Source organism: Penicillium vulpinum, assembly GCF_028829585.1.
Source record: "Penicillium vulpinum strain IBT 29486 chromosome Unknown utg000001l_segment0_segment0, whole genome shotgun sequence".
NCBI classification, from domain to species: Eukaryota; Fungi; Ascomycota; class Eurotiomycetes; order Eurotiales; family Aspergillaceae; genus Penicillium; species Penicillium vulpinum.
The window spans coordinates 1,481,787-1,499,642 of record NW_026643241.1 but is presented as its reverse complement, the minus strand read 5'-3'; the positions used below and the strand labels follow the sequence as shown (position 1 = coordinate 1,499,642).

Genomic DNA, 17,856 nt, shown 5'->3' with positions numbered 1-17,856 from the left:
TGAATCTTAATAATTCGAAGGAGAATATCGCCAAATAGTCTACTGAAGAGGTTGATGGACTTCGTCCAGTGCAACTTTTCTCCGCTCCCCTACTTCGGGTATACATTTAGGTCGAGAATTGTATATCTGAAGCTCATCAGTCAAAGGTTATACTTCTTTCTGCCATTGACGTATAAAAGTAAGAAGTAGAAGAAAAAAATCCAAAGAAAAGCATATCTTTTTTAAATATTGAACAAAAACATCAAAAAGACTGCCAAAAAGACATCACAAAGTCGCATCCACGGAGGACTATTCTTGTGTTGAGTAATTAGGAATTGAAGTATGAACCCAGCTTGATCACAGTATAAGTGGCTCTGAGATGAGGCTGCCGATCAAGGCCAAGAGCGAAAACGAACAGCACTACGAACACAGGTCTATAGCAGTAGAACAAATCTTCAGGAGTTATGCCGGACCGGGAAAAATGTAGACATGAACTCGGAAATTTTTTGATTTTGTTTCATTCAGGGGAATCTATGCACAGGCGAGAGATGTGCCAGGGCATCCGAAACCCTTTGCGCTTCGTCTCATGTATCAAAGTCCATTTCAGTCTAGGCAAAAATGGAGCGAAAACCCAGTAAACACCTAACAACCGCACACACCGTTCCAATTCGATAACGAGCCCTTTAAATGTGGGTATCGTAGGCAATGGGAACAACGGTCTCGGGGTGGTTGCCGGCCTGCTTGACGAAGTGGGCCTCACGGGGGCCAACGGCCTGGCGCTTCAGGTGAACGTGGACACCCTTCTCCTTGGCCTCGCGCTTCTTGATGGCGTTCTCCTTGACACGCTTGATGAAGTCCTCGCGGGAGCGGGAGTGCTGGACGTGCTCAATGCGGACGCTGATACGCTTCTCGAGGTAGCGGTTGTCGACCTTCTTGTAGAGGATGACACCGACGGCGGACTTGGTGACGTTGTAGACGACACCGGTCTTACCGTGGTAGACCTTGTGGGGCATACTGTTCAACTGTTAGATTCTCGTCGTTCTCTTCCCAGATTCGCATTGCCCATGGTGTATGATCGCAGTGGACGGTCGCGAGAGCGCAGGGAGGAAGGTTCGGAATGTACTGACCCCTTCTGGACGGCACCGTTGACCTTAAGATCGACAATATCTCCCACACTGTAAAAAATTATCCGTCAGATTTCATTTCCTGTCATTCGTTCGAGGTTCGAGAGTTCTGAGCATACCGGTAGGTCTTCATGTAGGTGGAGAGACGGATCATACCGGCCTCCTTGAAGCCACGGGCGAAGGCATACTGTGTTCGTCGTCTCGTTAGCACTTATCCTCCCTGAGGCCCAACGGCGTATCCAGTCGATCCAGGTCGTCCCCCAGTATTGAAAAAAGACGTGTGTCGCAAAGGGAATTAAAACGTACCCGAGTGCCGGCGCGCAGACCGTACGAGTGAGGCATATCGGCGGTGTTATGGGTTGGTGCTGGTGGTTAATTGTCGACGGGGCCTTCAATACAAAAAAACGAGAGTGTCGGATAACAATTTGTGGGATCACTGACTAATCAGACCCTCGCTAAACCTGTGGCCCACGCTACGACACTTTAGGATTAGCTCGCCACATTCTAAATTTGGTTAGCGCGATAATTAATGTTCAGCCAATCAAAGCTTGAATTGCCCATAGCCCTTCATCTACAAAGTACTTCGAAGTTGTTGTATAACACACAATGCTCACCAGGTATTTGCCCTCCCTTCCTGTATTTATATGAGCCCTTCGGAGAAAATCAAGCCCTTTTGGTTTCTTTTCCAATTTTTGACTGAACATTATCTCAAATCAATCCTCGTAGTATACATGAATCATCAAAATGGCGAGCGTGCAGGTGTTAGGATCGGTGCTGGCTTAGAAAATAATGGGATTCTCTGATCAAACCACCGCACTCTATCACTACCAGGTTCCGGAACCAGAATTTTGTTGCAATATTCACGATTCATGCCCGGTGATTCAACCCTCTTTTCCCGACAGACGCTCAGCGTCCAATATCGTTAGCCCTATATTGGTGTGGCCTTGCCATCCTTAGACAAACACCAAGTGATATACACGCCGCAGATCTAAAGTTCTGGATTTCAGGCCTACTTAAACCTTGGATACCTTCGGGCGTCATGTAGTGGCGCAGTACAGTGAGCTAACAGGACAACAATATCATCCTTATGGCACCAGAATCAGAATGACAACTATCAAGCAGCCAGCAGGCTTGAACCCAGTCCCATGATCTGGAATATCTCACAATTTGTATACGCCTGAATGTCAGTGACCATTTTGACTGCTGGCATGCCATTCTTCGCCAGATCTACTAATGCATCAGTGACCATCAAATGGGGATGTTAGGAGAACAGCCTCTAGCCCATTGATTGCGATGGGCCAAATGTGGAAGGTAAAGACGATTCAATTATCCCGAATATTTCGAGCTCATATAACCTTCGCCTGCTTGTCATGGTGCAGAAAATCATTATGCAAACCCGATGATCTATCTGATGCAACACAAGAGAAATTCCCAAGATTGCTCAAGAGTGGAACCATCCATGGATGGGACCCCCCGCCCGAATAGGCTCAACGACAAAAATATGCTGACATAATCCAATATCCTAATTGGGACTAGCCCCTTAGGGCTCGCATCGCGCACACTCAAATTCTCAATTCGTCCTTGACCTTTCGACCTCCCGTCGACAACCTCCGCCCATCTAACCGCAGCTATGGCCCCGTGAGTATCTCAACAAAATGAAAGGCATCGCATCATTCTAATCGATTGCAGTCGCGTTTCTTCCAAGACCTACAAGGTCCCCCGTCGCCGTAAGTGAATTTCCAATGAAATTATCGATTTGGACGTTTAAAGACTAACTTCATCACAGCCTTCGAGTCGGCCCGTCTGTTAGTACTCTCCGGCCACTAACCAGAAGCGTGCTTCTGGTTATGTCGTGTTCATATTCCTAACATTTTTTTACTAGTGATGCTGAACTCAAGACTGTCGGCGAGTACGGCCTGCGCAACAAGCGCGAGGTGTGGCGTGTCCAGCTCACCCTCTCCAAGATCCGTCGTGCTGCTCGGTATGTGCAAGGAACAATCTGCGATTTTGCGAGGTTTCGAGCGATCGGGCCGATGCAAATCAAATTTTACGGGACATGGCGCTAATTTTTCATCTTCCGTACAGTGAGCTCCTTACTCTCGATGAGAAGGACCCCAAGCGTCTCTTCGAAGGCAATGCCCTCATTCGCCGTCTTGTCCGCATCGGTGTGCTCGATGAGGCCCGCATGAAGCTCGATTACGTCCTGGCCCTCAAGTCCGAGGATTTCCTCGAGCGCCGTCTCCAGACCTGCGTCTACAAGCTTGGCCTCGCCAAGTCCATCCACCACGCCCGTGTCCTCATCAAGCAGCGTCACATCCGTGTCGGAAAGCAGATCGTCAACGTTCCTTCTTTCATGGTCCGTCTCGACTCCCAGAAGCACATTGACTTCTCTCTCACCTCTCCCTTCGGTGGCGGCCGTCCCGGCCGTGTTCGCCGCAAGAAGGCCGCCGCCGCCGCCGGTGGTGAGGATGCCGAGGAGGAGGATGAGGAGTAAATTATTCCAAATATTCCCCCAAAAAAGGAGTACGGTCGGGTTTCGCTTGGGGCACCTTCATATCCTGGAGGTTCAAAATGACTGCAGCATAGCGTCTCATGTTCTACGATCATGCAATACAATGAATCTAAAACAGCCGAAAGGCTTCAATTTGGAACCCGATTTGATGAATTTGATTCCCAAACTTTCCTAAACTGGAATTATAATATCCTTGGACCCATATATGTACAGTAGATCTCAAACGCCATTTCCCGATCCCCACCCACCTTAAGATAAGCTCAATCGTTCGTCCGTCGTGTCATCGTACACAAGCCTAGGCTTGGCCTGCAGGCTATCATGTCTGGGTCCCCACCAATTCTTTCAAGGTCTCTTCTGCCCCTCTGTACCAACGTCCCATCTCTTCTAGTCCATCGCTTTCACCCTGTTGCTTCTTGCGTTGGGCTTCACGGGCTTGCGCGATCGCATCTGACTTCCGTCGCTCAAGCACGCTGCGCTCTCTTTCTACTGCCTCGGCCTCTCGGGTCTTCCGAGGCAATGTGTTGTGTACAGCAGCCAGCTGGCGGTTCAGTGCTGCCAGTTCCGCCTCACGTTCCGCCAGTAGTGCCAAAGTCGCGGGAAGAGGAAGATTCTGCGACGAGGAAGTATTGTGGGGATTAGAAGGATCCATGGTGGCTATCTGCTTGGCGCGGAGGTCGGCGATGGTGGACTCGAGGTTCTCGATTGAGGCAGGCAGCGTTGAGAGTTGTGTAGTTTGAAGTTCGACATTTTTGTAACCTGTCATGGCCGCGATACGCTTCAGTCAACATACTCCTCTCCTACGGGTCATTGGCCACTCACGGCTTGCCAAATCACGGCCCATTAGCTCCATTTCTTCGATCATAATCCGTGCATCTTCTTTCCGTGCCTTGAGCTCGGCTTTCACATCTGCTAGTTGCGCCTCCAGTTCCATGTTCTCATTGTGCCCGACAATCACAGGCGGGTCGCCAACAATGGCGCGCAAGAACTTTTCCTTTGTTACTTGCTCGAGGTAGGAGAATCGTAATTTGGAGAATAGTTCCTATGCGAAAACATTAGTATTTGCTGGTCCGGGCTGCAGGCGTTCGCAGTATTCCGGCTGATCGTGCGGACCTTGTAATGTGAAAGATCTGCCTCCAGCGAGGCCGGTGTAGGATCGTCAAAATTTGAGATGGAAACATCGGAGGTTCGTTTTGAAGGAGACGGGTAAGATCCCCCAACTTCGGTGGAAATTGGCTCGCTGATGCGAATAATCGCAAGTCGGCTCTTCAAATCACCATTCTCCTCCAGCTGCTGGAGTGCTGCAAGGGCTTCAGATGACGAGCTTTCCATGTTGGTAGGGTTCAATTATCAAGAACCTGGCTATGAAAAAGAAAACCAACGAGAATTGCGATTGCTAGAGAGCTTGGAGGGGTCGAGTCCACCTGCGGCATAACATTTGCGGGACAGTAAACAGATATCAAAGGCGGTCAGGCCAACTTTTGGAAGGCGCTTTGGTCTTCGCCTCTCTCGGATTCTTTCAACTGAAAAGGATTCCGCCTTTGTTCTTTCTTAATATGGTCTCCCAGTGTATATAATTGCTTTCGATTTGCATTCCTCACTTCCCGTGGTGCACTTCTTCCACATCCCCAGAGTCCTGCGATCTGCGGCTCATCTGGACCATGGATGACGACTATGTTGCACAGATCCTGGCCAAGGAGGCTAAGGAGAGTTCTATAAAGTACGCATCCCAAGGACTGAGTGCTTTTATGCCTTCAAGGTTGGTTTGGTCTCATGGTCTGCGGTATGTATGAATACAAGACTAACGAACACCTACAGGCCGACAAGCAATGCCCCAAAACCCAACACTCGCTTCCTACGCAATCTCATCAAAGTGACAGACAATCATAACACAGCTCTCAAACTCAAGGAGGAAAGAGAAGCACGGGAGCGTATGCACCAGCTGAAATATCAGGCTTCGGGTGCTTTGGCGCCAAGTTCGACAGACCGTTCTTCCAAACAATTTGATGATCGAAGTAAAGCGCAAGGATCAAGAGACCATAGAAGAAGAGATCGTGAAGATCGCAACCGGTCACATCGAAAAAGAACTCGAAGCCGCTCCCCTTCGGTGGAACGAGACCGGTCGCGAAGACATCGACGAAGAAATGAAGAGCATGACGGAACTGGGGAGAGAGATAAAGAGCGCGGTGGACATCGGCGCGAACACCGGGATTACGAGTCATCTAGGGGAGATCGACGGGATAGAGATAAGGAGCATACTAGACGAAGACGTGAGCGCTCATATTCGAGGTCTCCGAGTCGTTCTCCACACAGGGATCGAAGTCCCGACCGCCACCGCCATCGAAGACAAAAACGTGAATCTGGACATTCTACTCGTTCCCGTTCCCGGTCTCGCTCACCAGAGTCGCACAAATCTCGTCGGTCAAAGCGGGAAGATGCATCGCCACATGGCTCCCGCCGTTCTCGCCTTGAACCCAACACGCGGCCCAAACGATTGTCGCCGTTGCCTACTATAGCTACACGCCAAAATGAGATGGACGAGGAATCCGATCCCCTAGAAGACCTTGTCGGACCGCTTCCTCCTCAACAGAACGAGGCACCTATCCGCTCGCGCGGGCGTGGAGCCTACAAACATAACATGAGCAATATCGATGCTCACTTTGCACCCGGCTACGACCCGACTAACGATGTGCATCTAGAGGAAGAAAAGTTACACTCCATGGACCAGGAATCCTCTCGTCGTCCTGTCGCAGGGCTCATGACAAAAGACGATGATTGGGACATGGCAATGGAGGCGCTGCGCGATCGTGAGCGCTGGAGAAATAAGGGCGAGGAGAGACTACGTTCGGCAGGAATTGACGAAGCAGTCATTGATAAATGGAAGAATAACACCGCTTTTGCGGGCGTGGACGGAGAAAGCAAACCGGAGGACGTACAATGGTCGAAGAAAGGCGAAGGACGGGAATGGGATCGGGGCAAGTTCGTGGATGACGATGGGCATATTGATGTTCGGGCTTCTTGGTAGTATTTCTTTCTGTATGTTTTGATGATTGGCGTTTGAGGTGTGTGCTATGGGTGATACCAAGGTGTATATTATAACTTTCATTATTTATTGGCCTAGCCTTCATTCAAGGATATTCTGGGTTGCCTTGCTTATTTTATACGAAATGAATAAAAGAGCTTACCTAGTAGAATTCTTTGAATGATTTGATGTTTTGATAGTCATTGCCCTGTGGCGAGGAGAAATATATTTTTACGGAGGATAGCATAAAATCTAAAAAGAATGATGGTTGATCAACCTTGGAAACTGATAATGGCTATAAAAACACACTCTGCCTAATAACAAGTTGATAATTAATAATTGCTATCTTGTACAATAACATTAAAAAGTGCAGTTGATCGTACAATTGTACATCGATGTAGTTAGTACATAGTTGACCTCCACCCGGCGGGTTCCGCAGTTTTGTCAGAGTGCGGAAATCCCCCCGTCGCAGACTTGATGATGATACTCCAGGTTGAACTAACGGAGCTTTTGATCCTATAAGCTACTAGTAAGTCTCACTAGGGAGTTTGCGTCACTCAACTCAATTATTCGTATTGATTTGCAAGCCCCCCCCGCTGACCAACCCAGGTTATACCCCTCCAGGGCCACACATATAGCTGCAATCCTGTATTCATTTCTTTACATAGCTCTCCTCCCATCTTTAACAAACCCAACATACCCACAATGACGGACCCATCTGCCTACTCATACCCATCTCCATTGGAGGGATACGAAAACCTTGAGCCGCTGTCCGAGTAAGTGTTCCATGCAACCACGTCGAACTCAAGATACTTATTCTCTGCCGTAGCGAGCGAAATGAAGACGGCAAGTCATTAAAGAACCCTCAACATGGCATATTAAGCAAAGCCTACTCTGAATTCCCGGACCCTCTTTCCAAAGGCCGGGAGGGAGGCTTCGACGTCCATATTTATCATTTCCAAGTAGGTCACTCCACCACCCATGACAGAAGTCAAGACACAGCGAGACTGACGCATAGACCAGAGCAACCCCGAACAAGCTGCATACGCCAAAGCGCTCTGGGAACGAATCAGACGAGAATGTAAGCAGCGCACCCTTCTAGCCCAGGAACCAGAACCTGCATCGCCTAGCCGTCTACTGCGGGGTTAAGTTGCAAATTTCAGTTGATCTCTTACTTACACTTCGTAAACAGTCCCCGAGCTCCGAATTTATACTTTCTTCGACCGACCTATTGGCCCTCACCCGGTAGCAATGTTCGAAGTGAATTTGTTCACACCAGCGCAGTTTGGAGCTTTCGTTCCCTGGCTGGTTATTAACCGGGGCCCGCTTAGTGCTCTCGTTCATCCCAATACTGTGGCATCGGAGGATGAGCGCAACCATACCCAACGCGCGACCTGGCTTGGTGACCGTATTCCGTTGGATTTGAGGCTTTTCAAGTTGATGGCGGCAGCGCAGAAGAAGAAGGAAGAGGAGGAGGAGGAGGAGGAGGAGGAGGAGGAGGAGGAGGAGGAGGAGGAGGAGGAGGAGGAGGAGGAGGCAGAGAAGGCGAAGCTGGAGAAACTGTAGGATTTGTGTATTGTTTTAGCTAAGTATAAATGTCAATAAATGAAGAATCCGATGCAGAAAAGTCCAGTTCGCTACATATTATGTGCTGCGTGGGCCTTTCTTACTTGGTATCATCTGTATATACCCGAGTACGGCTCCCTACGTTCCACGAAGTGCTAGTATTCATCAGCAGGCCGAAGAAGAACGTGTTTCCAAATACCAGCAGTCAGCTTGTTAATTTACTTTATCATGGGATCCACCCTAATTTAGGGGATATGAGGACACAACGACCGGGTCCAAATGAGAAGATATCTATACCAACTAACTATAACTTGGATCTTCGGTTAGTCCGAGATTCTTCCTAGGCAAGGTTCATGGTATGACGGGAAACAAACCAACTACGCTAACTGATGTCATGAAGGGTAAAACAGGTAGATAGGGCTAAATAGAGTGGTCTTGATAAGTTTAGCCGTGCCGCCTTGTATATAGTCAACGAAAAGAATTTCTAAAGGTTTCTTGTGAGAGGATTCCAAATTAAACTTGCACACCTCGCTATACTTTAAATACTCTTATTATATCTGAAGACATAAACAGCTGCAAGCCACCAAAAAGGCAAATAGCGATAACCACAACGCGTTATGTTGAGGAATGTCAACGGCTGGTGCATAAACGCGATGCTATTGGTGAATCACCCTTCTATACAGATACCAAGGAGCGCGATGCATACACCACGGTTCCCAAGACCGAGAATTAAGAATAATAATATCCACAGGATGTCTATATTACTATAACTTAACTATAACTAACCTAACTTACTTTGACACCAACTTAAACTTTATGTCATGAGGGCTTCGCAGGCAGGTGACATCGTCAGCCCAATAGCAATCTAGAGCAATGATCTTCAGCCATGAGATACGATATGCAGATCGCACCACTATTATGACGACCAAACAACAAATCGTGGCCCTTGCTACTGCACCCACTTCTCCATGGGGCAGCCGATATAAGGCTCACATTCTTCGGGGGAGGCATACTTTACCCCGGAGGATAAAGGAGGTAAACAGGGCATTTTTCAACAATCCCACCCTATTGCAGGAGACATACCACCTGAGTACACCTTAATTGTCCACGATCTTACTGTCTTGTCCGAGCTTGAAGAATCCGAGTCGAGGTGCTGAGACCTGCTGCCCGGAACACTGGCATGATCCCCGTCGAGAGATCACTCACATCGAGGGATCCATGGAGTCGGTGGAATAGCAAAAGACCTTGTGATTATAGACTTCTATCACTTAGAATTTTCTATAACTGCCCCCCGCCCCACGGTATGTCTCAAATCTGCCCATGACGAGATCATGCCGATACGCATTGAAATTAAACACCGTTATAAGTTAGCCAGGACTGGTTATTCCTTTTCTAGGGCTTAAAAGCCTGCTCATCGCTCTCCAGTACTCGATAATTGTCACACAACATGCGTCTTTTTATACCGTTGGCACTAGTTTGTCTATCTTCGACCCAACCAGTCTGGGCACAACTTAACGACAGGGCTACATCTGACGTCCCACCCTATGTCCTGGAATACGGTAAAATATCTGATATGTATATGGATCCTGATCTTTAGTTGCTTATTCGGCTTTATAGCACCCCTGGTCTGGCTTCATAGCCAGGAAACGTACATGCCGAGCGATATCCAGCAGCAACTCGATAATACCAGACCCAATGTCAACTGGACAGCGATCGAGGGAGTACAGTCACCCTTAAACCTCAACAACCTCGATATACTCAATCAAATGGGCAATACAAGTGTCTTCCTAACCTCCCCAGAGGGCATCGAAGCCAATCCAGAGCCAGCCTGGTTCCGGGGTATCAGACCGGACTTACAGGGACGAACAGGTGATGGGACAGGGTGCGCTATTATTATCGCAGATCGCGGAAACGCAACAGTTGATGTGTTCTACTTTTACTTCTATGCGTGGGTTGGCTGTATCTCAAAAGTGTGCATTTGTACTGATCGGATCCCAGATTCAATAAAGGGAACAAAGTACTAGGTCTAGAATTCGGCGACCATATCGGAGACTGGTTAGTGTGAAGAATGAAGAACACCCCGCATAAAGTTGTTTTTGCTAAAAAAGAAGAAAACAAAAAACAGGGAACATAACATGATCCGCTTCGTCAACGACGAACCCAAAGCAATATGGTTTAGCCAGCATGCCAGCGGACAGGCATTTACCTACAACGCCCTTGAAAAGAGGGGGAAGCGGCCGTATGTGTACTCCGGGAGAGGAACGCATGCAAACTACGCAATTGCAGGGTGATTACAGAGTTTCCAAGATTTGTCAAATGTCAATACTGACAGACACCCAGGAAACACGACCACACCATCCCGGGCTTCAACCTCCCTGCAGGGTTGCTGATGGACTATACAGACCGCGGCGAGCTATGGGACCCCGTACTCAATGCCTACATTTATACCTACGATAAAACAACCGCCTCGTTCAAGGCTGTGAACTCCGAGGATCCGGTGGCGTGGTTAGATTTTAATGGGAGATGGGGTGATGACAAGCCGCCTAATGAGCCTGAGATCTTTGGTGAGGCTAAGAACGTTGCTGGTCCTAATGGTCCTAAGTTCAAGGGATTGGATAGATCTGGTGTGTGTCCTTCAAAGACGTGCTTTGTGCTTCCGTTTAGGACTTTCATTGTGGATGAGAGTTCATGAGGGTAGACGATGGGGCTGAGGATGTGGATTGGCTATGTTGCGATTTTAAAGAATATAGGAGAGAAGAATCTAGTTTTAGTATTCTAGTATATAGTGATGGAAAGAAGGTTACTTAGATTTGAGAGCTTGTCCCTCGACTTGGTGATCTTGGGGAATATGGAGTACATTCATGTACGTGCATACTCCATAATACATAGTATGTGAGGAAATAAGATAGTTTCGGATGTAATATGTAATGCATAAATACTTTGAAGGACTGCCTCGAAATAATTCTTGTTCCGCTAGTAGTAAAAAGGCCTATTTTAGGTATTCGTAGTACTCCTCGATAGATACCGAACAGATACATAAGGATATCGTCTAGGTATACTAGTACTACCGCACTACACCCTAGTATAAAAAGTACCTAGGCCGTAATGCATTATTAATAACCGATTCGAATAACTAGTTATAGCGAGGGCGTCCTATAGTCCGAACGGTATCGCGAGTTACTTATACTTACCATATATTATATCTAAAGCGGTCTTTCTAACTGCAAGTAGTAGCCAATAATAGAAACCATGCGATCCTTACAGAATCTCATCACATGTCATCCAAAGTCATCTGACGCTCCTCATCAATCTGAATCTTAGTCAAGCCTTTAGCTATAGAGTAGGACGGGAGATCTGCAGATTGATTAACTTGCTATGCATTTCGTTACAAAAGATCTTATTTCTCGAAGAAATCCCCTCAAATGGCGCTGCTCAATCTGGAGCATCTGGATTAAGCGAGGTGCTGTAGATGCCCAATGCCCCTCACCACTGCAACCAATAATCAGCCAAAAACAAACCGAGGCAGCCAACCAAGACACAACAAGAAGGAACAGGTCATATTTTCAATGATCAAACATGCCGTGATATTTTCTCTCTTCTACGTTCATCCAAAAAATTTGCCTTTTTGACTATTTTGGGGGCTTTCTTTTTCTCTCTATGAGAAAAAAAAATGAACAACAACAGAGAAGAGTGTGAAAAGGAAAATGAGGACGATGTATCGCCTTGGGAGCGAGCATATACCAAACTTTCAGAAAAGGACCAAGCCAAGCTTCAAAAGATCTTGAATAGCCCAGCCCAAGACTCCCAAGCAGATGCTTCTTCTGACCGTACCAATGTGACTGATTCTAAGGACCTAGCAAATCAATTACTAGGTTCATGCCAGAACGCCAAAAAAGAGTACATGAAGAAAAAATGGGTTTTACCTATTGGAAAAAACAAAATTGTCCTTCATACGCTTTGGGATGATAGTATTCAGGCCGTACAGAAAGTCAAAGACCTTGGAACAGCACTGACTGGCCTAAATCAGACGGCCAGTTCAGCTTGGTCCATCGCAATGGTATTGGTAGATGTATGAGAAATTGACTCCCTTTTTCCAATGCATTGCCTAACCACTTTCTCTACAATGTACAGATCCCAGTCAAGAAAGCCGAGGTTGCCAATTCAGTTGTACAGGGCCTCGGGAAAGCAATCATTATTATGGCCCGTGGAGTCGATTATGAGCGTCAGGCTGAGGAAATGCGCGGCGATAAGGGATTGATACGCTACAGCGAACGATTCGAGTCAAAACTTCTTGATCTCTACACGGAGACGTTGAAATTTTTCGCCGCAGTATCGCGCTACTACCAACGACACTCCATTAGTCGAACCTGGCATTCTGTATGGGGATCTGATGCCATTTCCAACTTCGATAAAAGCACCACCGAGATCGAGCTAGAGCTCAATACGTGGGTGCAGGTGAAATTTCAAGACAAGACAGATGCCCAGTTGCAAGCTATTCAACAATTTTTGGAAGACTTGAAAAACGAAAAACAACAGCGTGACGAAGAAGATCGAGCGCGGGTCTGGCTATCGGATCTTCCTTACCTGGCACATCATAAGACCGCTAAATCAGGACGAACACCAGACACCGGAGAGTGGATTTTCGAGAACACAGATTACAAGAACTGGATCACATCAGACCAAAAGGCCATTCTATGTATTAATGGTATTCGTAAGTAGGCTGAAGATATGGTATTCGCTAGCGCAGTACTAATTGCAAAGCAGCCGGTGCTGGAAAAACCAAATTGATCAGTAGGTTGGTCGACTTCTATAATGACGCCCTGGAAGACGATAAGCCGCATGAAGAGATGGATGATGAGGTGGAGACTAGCCAACTCGCTTACTTCTATTGCCGACAAGATGATACAAACCGACAAGACTGGAGAAACATTCTCTGCACCCTAGCCAAGCAGTTAACGAGATCTTGCAATCGACTCCCTACTGAGGTTATGCGTGTTTTCAAGCAAAGAGGCAAATTGGATTCACCTGACCCGAATATGACATCCCTGGAATGTGAAGAGATATTGAAGTGCTTCATACAACATAATGGCAAGGTTACCTTAATACTGGACGCGTTTGACGAGTGCGCAAAAGACACAAAGCGCATATTACTGGAAGTCTTCGACCGGCTTGCTCAATCCGCACTTCCTGTGAGTGTCATCATGTCAAGTCGAGATGATGATAGTTTCACTGGTTTTCAGAATATGACCAAAGTCAAGATTTCTTCTAGCGATAATGGTGAGGATATTATCAAATTCGTGCGAGAGAAGATCTCCGAGTTTCGGGCAGATGAGAAACGGAGAGGAGTCGACTCAGGGATGTCGCGTCTTTCACCTGATCTAGAAGACCAGATAATCGTCAAATTTGAGGAGAAGAGCAATGGAATGTAAGTTTTATGCCGCTTCTGCATTTTTTATGTTTCTCAAATCATTTCGCGTTCGCTAATTATGAAATTAGGTTCCAATGGGCATCATTGCACATACAATACATTCTCTCCTTGAGTGACATGGTTGCGATGAAAGAAGCCCTGGAAGAACTACCCGAGGATCTTAAAAGGGCATATGACGGGATGTTCAAGTTGATTGACGATGACAAGAGTTGGAAAAACATCGCACTTCGTGCTTTCAGGTGGCTCCATGCAAATGGCGGATCCTGCAAGACATCCGTCCTCGTGGCGGCGGCCAGCCATGATCTTGACCGCACGATTGACGCTGTTCACAAAACCATCCAGGATGTTTCCATGATCAAAGCTAAATGTCGCAATCTTCTTGATATTGGAGACGATGTTAGCCGATTTGCACATCTGTCAGTTCAAGAGTACTTTTCAGAAGTACGAAGTGAAGGAAACCACTGCCCAGAGTTTGCAGCGAAGATCTGTCTGAGAACCTTGACGTACTACAACCCAGTAGCCACCCAACAAAATCCCATATTGGAAGACCTTTGGCAGCACGCTCATAACAACTGGTTTGATCACGCCAAAAGCTCAAAGGATATGGAATCACTGAAACCATTCATTTTGGATTTTCTGCGTGCGAAACCTGACTCACATGGGCAGATTCGTTGGCGAAATGAGTTGATATCACTCGTCATTCCGGCGATTTTATCAGAAAGGGTTCGAATCACAAAAATATCAGAGTTTTTACGAGATCCATACAGATGGTTGGTGCCGGAGCGGTTTTCCTGGATGAAATCTTTCTGGGAAATGGAGACTTTACGGAACAGGCACAACGTGAGATATCTTGATTATTCGGCAGTAACTCGTGACAATTCATTGATCATTGTGACCGTTTTCACTGCCGTGGCCTATAGTCAGTTCTATGCTGTTCAGTCTGAGGGCTGGATTGAATTTGGCGACCAAGAATCAGTGGCAACGTTATTTGAGCACATAGAATCGTCAATCTCGGAATTCAAGGAGCCAGCATGGATGGATTTTAATCGGGAAATTGAATCGCCATCCCGGGAGAGCGATGCCACCGACCTTATACAGCCGGCGCTCTATCTCCTCATCTTCTCTATGATTTTGTCTTGGTGGAATGACATGAAGGAAAGTTTGAATGCTTTCCTCCGTGTCACTCAAACACCAAGTCTGGAGGAAGTCAGGACCATCAGTGAAATTCCCCAGGGAGAGAGAAGTCTCAATGGAGTCACGAGTAAAGAGAGAAGTCAAGTGCTGGACATGATTCTGACGCGAATGATCTCAGAAATGAGACAGAAAGTCAGCGATGGCATAGGCGAAATTGAAGAAATTGGAGAAATTAGTGAACTACGTGGCGTTGAGCTCTTATCGATGAGTCTTGTCAAGGTCAGCGACAAAAACCACCCTGTGCTGCAAGAACTTGCGGCACTGATGGTGTGGGCAGTTTGTCTCAGTGGATATTCTTGCCCTGAGCAGCCAATTCCTCCAAGCAACGTGGTTGACTACTTATTCGAAAGTTTTGACTTCAAAAGCCGCGTCAAATACCGCTGCCTCCCACTGAATGGCTATGATATGCCACGGGTCTGCTTTTACACTAAGGATCAACGCTATCTCGATTTCATGCTGGCAAACGGCGACGTGAATTTCACGCCAACAACTGACAATTTCGGGATATATGGAACACCTCTGATTGCAGCTATCGGGACAGTCAAAGATGGTGACAAGTCAGGAATCGAACTTCTTCTCAACAATGGGGCGAATGTGAATTGCGTCGCTGAAATCGGAAGTTACGGCACCGCATTGATAGCGGCGTGTGCACAAGGTGATGATACGATTGTGGAAATGTTACTTGACGGAAGAGAGGCAAATCTAAATCAAAAGAGCTCTCTCGGTAGCTATGGCACCGCTCTCATCGCAGCAACTGCGACAAAGGCCTACACTACCGCCAGGCGATTGATAGACAACGGCGCCGATCCGAATGCACGAGTGGATTCCGGGCAATATTACACAGCCATCCACGCTGCTATTGACCTTGGATGCACAAGAATCATATTTTTACTGGCGGTGAACGGATCAAATAAACCGAGCTCTGAAGATCTATCGCAAGATTCATTGGTAGCAACAGAGCGCCGTCGTGATTGCTGGGACCAGGAATGTCAGCTAATTGTTGTCGACGGGGCCCAAGACGACAAATGGATTGAACAATGCAATCGCGCAGGAAAGCAGTTAAGTGCTGCTGTCATGTTCAAGTGGCTAGGGATATCCATCCAGTGGGCAGAGCCCTATCTAGTTGAAGCGTGCAAATGTCTCAGTTGGTATAGCAGTTATGGCCGTACGGATTACAGAGCTTCTGGTAAATTAGCGGACATCTTGGGGTACGGAGGAGAAGATGGTGTTGTAAAGCAGCAGCTATATACGTTGATTAAACCGATGGGCTTCCGTTCGGTGGAAGTTGAAGAGGTTTACCTGTTCCTTGACGAGCTCATGATCTTCATGCGTGAGGCTGAAAAGTGCAAAGACATGATTGAGTTACCAAATCGGATGATGGAAACGATTCCAGCTCGATTTGTTCGCATCGACTCACTCCCCGTGGAGCTACCAGGATATGATAGCGACGATATGGGGGCTTCTGATGCTGACTCTGACTGGTCAGATGCTATCTTAGATTAGTTCTTGTCGGCCCCCATGGATCGGACCAAATCAATTCCAATTGGATAATGTGCAGAGGCTATATGGGGAACCACTACTCCGTAAAATGACTGACAATCTAGACAGTTCTACCTACACGGCTCCGATAGAATCAATTCCATAGGCTGAGGGATTTACACATCTCATAAGCTGTATTTGTCTTCGTCTTTTTCATTCTTCGCCAGGTCCTCCCTATTATCCTGCCAACTTGAACAGTGGGGTTGATGATCTTGTTGTGGGAAATGAATATATAGAGGTGCGCGACGACAAACAAGGTCAAGCTAATGCCTAGGCAAACAGTTTCTCAATAAAGCCTCCGCGCTCAAAATTGGTACTGAGATACCTAATACTCCATCAATCTATATAGGGCTGCTCGAAATCAGCTTCCCTCAGTTATTCTGTATCTGGCATAACATTATAATACCTATTATAGTTAGACTACCCCTGACCCGGTATTTGGCTGTATTCCATTACGATTGAAAATAACCGAGTCGAAATAGGCAGTTCCGCTGTATGGGCTTTTTCTGTGGTCTACAGTAGAAAACTAGAACACTCCTTGCAAACCAGCCAACACAATGCAGTCGCTAGTCTATTCTCTACAACTCGCATTCCTACGTCCAGTCAACTCCTCTGTGTCCGGTCAGCTCTGACGAGGAAAAGAAATAAGCAGACCACGTGTAGCTGAGATCTAACTTGTATGTTTCAGAATTGGATCTAGTTCGTATTGGGGATGCCCAGGCAGGTTTCGATATGGTTATTAAACGGCGCAGTTAGTTTGCTTATGTGCATTAGATTGCGGCTTTTTGGGGCAATTGCACTGGAGCCGATGGGCTTACCCTAGGGATAGGATAGGTTTAGCCTTAGCTCTCCGGAGACAATGTCCAGTTTCAGCTGAGGGGAATAAGCGGGACCATATCCAATGGATGGACATTGGATATGTGCGAGCATATAATAGCATATAGTATATATGCAAACAAGACAAACATATTCTTGATATGTATATTGTAGACTCGTTCTATTTTATGATCAAAACCTGTTCTTATATTTCAAACTGAAATATCAGCAGATGTTTCACGTCTTTACTAGTAGCAAGTAAGATTATAGACAAGTGGAGACTCAACGGCCCCTGGTGCACGTGCCTTCATATTTCCCAGAACGTGCTTTTTTAGACCATGTGTGTATTTTCAAGGATTATAATATAATATGCTCCGTACATATATGTAAAGCCTTGGAGTCCAATGTCATTCTTTCATTAGTCCAAATATCCCGTCTGGCGTTAGCTCACAATTGGCGAACATGCAGTAAGTGGGGAACCGTTCTGGACCGAAAAGTTGGAGAGTTGCTTTTTACCCCTGAATGGCCTTGGGGGGTTTTTTTCTATATTGATCATTTCGATCTTCCCTGTAAAAGAGTAGCCAGATTAAATCCTTCTCTTTCTTTTCTCTTTAACCCTCCTTTTCAACTCTCTCCAAGCGCCGCTGTTGCTGGACGCTGTGAGCAGGCCTATTTGCAA

The 17,856-nt window shown here is 46.8% G+C and overlaps 7 protein-coding genes across 7 annotated transcripts; 5 read left to right on the top strand and 2 right to left on the bottom strand.

Annotated features, from left to right (window-relative positions):
• Positions 1–662: 662 nt before the first annotated feature.
• Positions 663–1,455, bottom strand: N7479_000542 (60S ribosomal protein eL21; the record flags this gene model as incomplete). Its single annotated transcript, XM_057248240.1, has 4 exons — positions 1,410–1,455; positions 1,223–1,290; positions 1,107–1,154; positions 663–993 (listed from the first exon to the last, which is right to left on the bottom strand). The coding sequence occupies exons 1-4, from the start codon at positions 1,443–1,445 to the stop codon at positions 663–665; spliced, it is 483 nt and encodes a 160-aa protein (XP_057112672.1). The 5' UTR covers positions 1,446–1,455.
• A 1,278-nt stretch (positions 1,456–2,733) lies between these two features.
• N7479_000541 (40S ribosomal protein uS4) lies at positions 2,734–3,597 on the top strand (the record flags this gene model as incomplete). The annotated part of the gene is made up of 5 exons (XM_057248239.1): positions 2,734–2,741; positions 2,793–2,830; positions 2,890–2,908; positions 2,986–3,084; positions 3,189–3,597. The coding sequence occupies 5 exons, from the start codon at positions 2,734–2,736 to the stop codon at positions 3,595–3,597; spliced, it is 573 nt and encodes a 190-aa protein (XP_057112671.1).
• Positions 3,598–3,931: 334 nt separating this feature from the next.
• On the bottom strand, positions 3,932–4,944 carry N7479_000540 (uncharacterized protein; the record flags this gene model as incomplete). The annotated part of the gene is made up of 3 exons (XM_057248238.1): positions 3,932–4,371; positions 4,435–4,654; positions 4,726–4,944. The coding sequence occupies 3 exons, from the start codon at positions 4,942–4,944 to the stop codon at positions 3,932–3,934; spliced, it is 879 nt and encodes a 292-aa protein (XP_057112670.1).
• Positions 4,945–5,273: 329 nt separating this feature from the next.
• On the top strand, positions 5,274–6,637 carry N7479_000539 (uncharacterized protein; the record flags this gene model as incomplete). Its single annotated transcript, XM_057248237.1, has 4 exons — positions 5,274–5,371; positions 5,431–5,543; positions 5,590–5,966; positions 6,017–6,637. The coding sequence occupies 4 exons, from the start codon at positions 5,274–5,276 to the stop codon at positions 6,635–6,637; spliced, it is 1,209 nt and encodes a 402-aa protein (XP_057112669.1).
• A 702-nt stretch (positions 6,638–7,339) lies between these two features.
• Positions 7,340–8,200, top strand: N7479_000538 (DOPA 4,5-dioxygenase family protein; the record flags this gene model as incomplete). Its single annotated transcript, XM_057248236.1, has 4 exons — positions 7,340–7,410; positions 7,464–7,596; positions 7,658–7,715; positions 7,827–8,200. 4 exons carry the CDS (start codon positions 7,340–7,342, stop codon positions 8,198–8,200), a joined length of 636 nt encoding a protein of 211 aa, XP_057112668.1.
• Positions 8,201–9,647: 1,447 nt separating this feature from the next.
• On the top strand, positions 9,648–10,892 carry N7479_000537 (Vacuolar protein sorting-associated protein 62; the record flags this gene model as incomplete). Its single annotated transcript, XM_057248235.1, has 5 exons — positions 9,648–9,759; positions 9,818–10,148; positions 10,199–10,255; positions 10,326–10,487; positions 10,541–10,892. 5 exons carry the CDS (start codon positions 9,648–9,650, stop codon positions 10,890–10,892), a joined length of 1,014 nt encoding a protein of 337 aa, XP_057112667.1.
• A 978-nt stretch (positions 10,893–11,870) lies between these two features.
• On the top strand, positions 11,871–16,325 carry N7479_000536 (uncharacterized protein; the record flags this gene model as incomplete). Its single annotated transcript, XM_057248234.1, has 4 exons — positions 11,871–12,269; positions 12,332–12,911; positions 12,965–13,625; positions 13,697–16,325. The coding sequence occupies 4 exons, from the start codon at positions 11,871–11,873 to the stop codon at positions 16,323–16,325; spliced, it is 4,269 nt and encodes a 1,422-aa protein (XP_057112666.1).
• Between the last annotated feature and the right edge of the window lie 1,531 nt (positions 16,326–17,856).